This window comes from Coregonus clupeaformis, chromosome 8 (assembly GCF_020615455.1).
Source record: "Coregonus clupeaformis isolate EN_2021a chromosome 8, ASM2061545v1, whole genome shotgun sequence".
Lineage (NCBI taxonomy): Eukaryota > Metazoa > Chordata > Actinopteri > Salmoniformes > Salmonidae > Coregonus > Coregonus clupeaformis.
Window position 1 is genome coordinate 38,906,911 of NC_059199.1, and position 5,769 is coordinate 38,912,679.

The 5,769-nt window shown below is 44.0% G+C and overlaps 1 protein-coding gene across 1 annotated transcript; it reads left to right on the forward strand.

Moving 5' to 3' along the window:
- The first annotated feature begins 495 nt into the window (after nt 1-495).
- LOC121571930 (cbp/p300-interacting transactivator 3) lies at nt 496-4,985 on the forward strand. The gene is made up of 2 exons (XM_041883728.2): nt 496-671; nt 2,485-4,985. Exon 2 carries the CDS (start codon nt 2,500-2,502, stop codon nt 3,268-3,270), a length of 771 nt encoding a protein of 256 aa, XP_041739662.2. The 5' UTR covers nt 496-671; nt 2,485-2,499; the 3' UTR covers nt 3,271-4,985.
- The last annotated feature ends 784 nt before the right edge of the window (nt 4,986-5,769 follow it).

Genomic DNA, 5,769 nt, shown 5'->3' on the forward strand with positions numbered 1-5,769 from the left:
TAAAATTGTAATTCTAAAACATACTGTAGGCCTTAATGAAACCAGACTCTAATTTGAAACATGTAGAATGTTGTAATATGTCTAGTATATAAGCTATTTGTTGATGAAAGTATTACAGATATGATGATGATTATTGTTCACATATATAGGCTACCTGTATCATAATTGGCCCCTAGTAGTAGCCTAATGAGAGGTTTGTAAAATGCACTCTCTGCTCTCTGTTGACACCATATCCTTTACTATCCACCATAATTGGCCCTTAGTAGGCTACAAATATATAGGGCCACAACAAGTGCATGTTCATACAAAGGAGTCGTAGAATACATAACGCCAACATTTAAAAACATGTCAGTATCAGTTAATGAATTGTCCAACGTGCGCCAAGTCTGTCCTAGGGTCACAAGGCGAGCCAATCGAAACAAAGGATACAGAGACGACAGTAGCTCCACCTCTCCCTCTTTCCATCTCCGCTGGTTGGTTTATACATGTATATAATCCCGGAGCTGACCCAGAAAAGTAACTCCGGTGACAGTGACACGGACTAGAAACTCATCTCGCTAGCCTCACAGTGCACTAATTCGATGAAATACATGTATCTGGAGCATCGCCTTTGGAAGTAAAGACGGAGATCCAATAACTCAAGAGAACTTCAGAGCAAGGAGATTTTGCTGGTAAGTGTTGTCTGGTGAAGGGGCCATTCATTGCAGAGAGAGAGAGAGAGAGAGAGAGAGAGAGAGAGAGAGAGAGAGAGAGAGAGACGGTGTCCTATTGCTGAGGGAAGGTAGGAGAACCATTATTCGGTTGATTTCGTTTTTATTTGCGGTTTCTTACATACCCGATTGTTCAGATACGGGCAATATTGCATAGTGATACTGTATAATAAATTACTAAACGATTGAACTGTATATACTGCCAAACCGAGTTTATTTAAACGGGATTATTATTTTTGTTGTTATGTGGTATCAAAAGTATTTACTGTTCAATGAAATCTGGCCCCTATGCAAATCCCTAAACTAAGATATGTTGTGTAATAATTCGGCTACAAGAAAATACCTCGATAATTCTTTTTTGCTCCTCATTTAGCCTTTTGCTAAATGTGGCATAGACGGAATAAATGTTAAGATCCCTAAACATTTACGCGTGCATAGCCCAAACACAATTGTATGAATTTTGTCAGGCTGTTGACAATACCAATCCACTGTGTTTTCTCTATAAATGATTGAGGTTTTAGAAACTGTTGCATCGGATCGTAGTAATTTTTGTATTGATAAAGCACAAAGAGGTTTGAACGGAAACCTCAGCGCCAGGGGCACTGGAGTTCATCTTTGGGGAAAAGAGAAGAAAGAAACACGAAATTCTTTGTTTTCAAGCAAACAGTGAAAAGACAGAGACATGTACAGAGCCACACTCCAATGGTATCCAAAGGGATGCACCATCATATTGTGTTCATGCAGTGATAGAGACACATACGTTATTAACAATGTCATTCATTTTTAACCTTGCGTAATTGTGCGTGGGAAAATGATGCGTTAATGGTGTTACGGAGATGGCACAAATACAGATTCCGTTCTGAATTAATGAATCGTAGGGTATTATCTTTCATTTTTCTTTCCATTGTATTATTCCCATAAGCAAAAATCGTAATGACCATCTTGTCCATTTGTCACTGCTTGTGCCTAACGAAATGTTTGTAAATGTTGGTTTCCTTTCACGAGGATACATCTCACTGTCATAGTGCATTTAGTACCGTATTTGTTACTATGTAACTACCGATTAAAATTCGACAAGCGCTCCTTTGCGTCCTTTCAACGACAAAGGTATGGCTGGTATTTCCCACCATGTGATAGGCTAAATACTGGCAGCGGATACAGGCAGTAGGCTATGCGTAATGTTGCTGTGGTCGAAATTACAGTCAAACCAAAGTGTAAATGTCCCCTAAACGTCATCTGAATAGATGTCAAGGATTACTGACTCAACACTGTTTGAAATACTCATAGCATACTGTCTATCGCTATGGAATCACTGTTAAAAGAACAGCCATGGTATAGGGTTGTGTTAGGAAATGTTATGTTCTCAGGGGGCTGTATCCCTCAGATTTATCTGATGATGTAGAGAAAGGGGGATACCGAATCTTCCACATTTAACCCAACCCCTCTGAATCAGATAGGTTTGGTGCCTGCCTTAATCGACTTCTATGTCATCGGCGCCCGGGGAGCAGTTGTTGTTGGGGGTTAACTGCCTTGCTCAAGGGCAGAACGGCAGATTTTCCGACCTTGCTGGCTTGGGAATTCGAACCAGTGACCTTTTGGTTACTGGCCGAATACCCCCAATCAATCCACTTATTCATCTATTCCACTACTAGCACACTACTTTTGCAACTAAAATGCAACATTGCTCCTCCTCCGACAGTAAAGGTTTCCATGTAAATGTTCTTATACAGAGTCATCATCATAACTAACATAAACATTGTCCTTCCTCCTGCAGGGTGACAGAGAAGCCATGGCAGACCACATGATGATGCCCATGTCCAACACCCCTGCAACGGCCCTCCACGGCTACAGGATGGGGGGTATGGGCGCCCCCCCTCAACACGCTGTGCCCCAGCCTGGCCTCCGCAACTTCCCCAATGGCCAGGTCATGCACTACGGCCGAGTGCCGCAGACCTCCATGGAGGCCGCCATGAGGCAGCGGCCCGGCTTGGGGATGGTGGGGCCGGCTGGGATGAACGGTCAGGTGAACAGCCAGGTCAACGGAGCTCAGATGGGAGGACACCACCACCAGATGAACCAGATGATGTATAACCAACAACAACAGCATCAACAACAACAGCAACAGCAACAACAGCAGCAGAACCACATGCAGCAGCACCCCCAGGCTCAACCCCAGCACCCCCAGCAACAGTACCACCCCAGTGGGCTCACCTCCCAGCAGCTCATGGCCTCCATGCACCTCCAGAAACTCAACACCCAGTACCATGGACATCCACTGGGTCCGGTCCAGGGCCATCACCTGGCCAACGGGGCCCAGTACAGAGTAGGGCCGGGCCAGCTGGCCAGCATGCAGCACATGAGTCAGGGTGGGCCAGGTATGGTGCTGGGACAGAATATGGACATAGACCTCATAGATGAGGAGGTTCTGACAGCGCTGGTGTTGGAGCTGGGTCTGGACCGGGTTCAGGAGCTCCCCGAACTGTTCCTGGGTCAGAACGAGTTTGACTTCATCCCAGACTTTGTTTCTATGAAACAGCAGCCGAGCACCGTGAGCTGCTGAGAGATACACAACAGTCAGACAAAGAAAGACGCTGTAAAAACAGGCTGGCGCCCGGAGAAAGACTGAACCACAGACTAGACTAGCCACAGCAGCACAGACAAGAGGAGACAGACTATATCTCTGTTCTATCTGTGTGAGTTTGGGCTATCTGTCTGTGACCATGTATAGTAGGCCTACAGAACACACCGGCCTACCTGTGAATAGTAGGCCTAGCTGTTTTTAAGATGAATTGTAAGGACAGAAAGAGAGGAGAGAAAACAAAAGCTTCCTCTGCATCAGGCTGGCCAGCATCAGTGTCGGTGAGATCTGAGCTCAGTCAGCCCAGCCACAGGGTGGCACTCTCTCTGACGCAGTGGCCTCTTGTCTATTCTGTACTGCCTACCGTCCTGCCTCTGTGCTGCCACCCATGTCCTAGTGTCACTGTGTGTGCTGAGGCCTGTGGGATGATTGTAGACTCATTCAGCAGGACGGGAAGACGAGACAGACAAGCTGAGACAATACAAAGAAAGACTATCTTGCTTCACCTGGGACTACTAGATTTGATCTATGGCTTTTAGAAATGTATTTATTTATGAATTCACCCCACCAAGTAGCTAGCGGACATTTTACAAATTGAGTTGTTAAAGAAGTTGGTTGTCTGATTATGAATTAGGCTGTTGGGGGGGAAAGAGTTGTTCAAAAAGATGCCTAACTATATTGTGTGTATGTTGAAGGCTGGTTCTTCAAAACAGGCTTGGAGGATTTCTTCCTCGTTACCTTAACATTTCCTTTAGTAAGAGCCCGAGAGAGAGAATGGGCCAATGGGGTTAGGTTTTATTGGGTGGTGGGGGTTAGTCTCTGACTGGTTGGGAGTTCACTGTGTTACCCTGGGGATCAGGTTCCTCTCCATGACATCATCTGATGACATCATCAGAACAACTTTCTATTTATCATTAGGCTGCAGTTACACAAAGCAACTTTCACGCAACTTTGGTAGCTTGCAACTGAGTTGCTTCTTGATCGCTTCGTGAAACACCACCTGCAATTAATAAGCAACTCGGTTGTATCCAGTTGCAACTTTTCAACTTTTTGCAACTAGTTGCAAGCAACAGCCAATCAAAACAAATGCTTTTGTCACATGATCCATTCGAAGGTTCAGAACTCTGAGCCACTTGTCATGTCAACAACACATCTGTCAGTGCTGCGGGAACCGTGATCAAGGTAGACAGAAGAGACATTTGCCAAACGGGAGCTGTATAATTAAATATTGGCATCAGGGCTAGTTAAGGTTTATGTACATGCTTTGGCAGTCAATACATGTAATTTTTTAAGTGAACCCAGACCTCTCTGACCAATTTCAACTGATATTGTTCAGCATGAACTGCACTAGCTCTCTAGTTAGCTTAGTTTGTTGCTAGCTTCGTTAGCTCATTGCTAGCTAGCTTGATAAAACAGTGCTGGCAATTTCATTTAGGCTAAATCGATCCTTATACAATAAGCAAATGTTTGGATAAACAAATAATTTGTGAAATCACGATGTAATGCAGCAGATGACATTGGGTGAGTTTAGAATTCTCCAAGCATATGGAATGATATGACAAAACAAAAGCAGCTTCAATTTGATTGGCTGTTGCATACAATTTCAATTGTGTTTGAGTTGCTTCCTGTATCAGCCAAGTTGCTTGAAATGATGTCACTTGCAACCTGCAACTGCAAATAAAGTTGTATGAAAGTTGTTTTGTGTAACTCCAGCTTAAAAACGTAAGTTTCCTTGAATATTACATGTCCGCAGTTTAATCACTGGCAAAGTAGTGCAGCACATACACAGTAACATCTCTATAGTAAGAGAACTACAAACACACCATGCCTGTCTTAGAATACTGCTCTGAAGGGTCAGCTTCTACAGTCAAACAGCTAGATTCTCTGTTTCATTAGAGTCTTAATGACTACTTTATACTGTATCTCTACTGGTGGGCCGAGGGAATACACTGAATAGTATTTAAGGAACAACGAACATAACATAACTGTGGGCTATTTACTGTACATGTATGTGACTGTGGCACAGAAGGCAGGGGGAAAACCAGTACCTCTAGTCAGTTGCAGGACATTCCCTGAGTCATAGAGCTCACTTTAGACTTTTAACAACACTGACAGTTAAAAGACAAACACAAAGTGTTGGACTGTGAGGAGTACATTAACCTAGTGCTGTAGCTGGGGTGAGTCCTAACTTCCACTGAATATTTACTTAGTCATGCATTGATGTCAATGGGAGACCAAGTGGACATTTGATTTAGTAGAAGTTAGAATTTGCCCATCTGCCTGCAAGGTACTTCTTAAGGGGAGGTGACTGAGTTTGGTCGTCTGACCTAACCTTGGCCAATGTGCTGATTGTGTATGTAGGCCAGGACAGTGGAGGCTGCTTCAACTGCCTTGAACTGTGGACAACGTTCATTAGTCCATTCTGTGGACACAGCAAAGTGCTAGACACTACTCTAGCTGTACTTGGTTGGTTTAATCGTT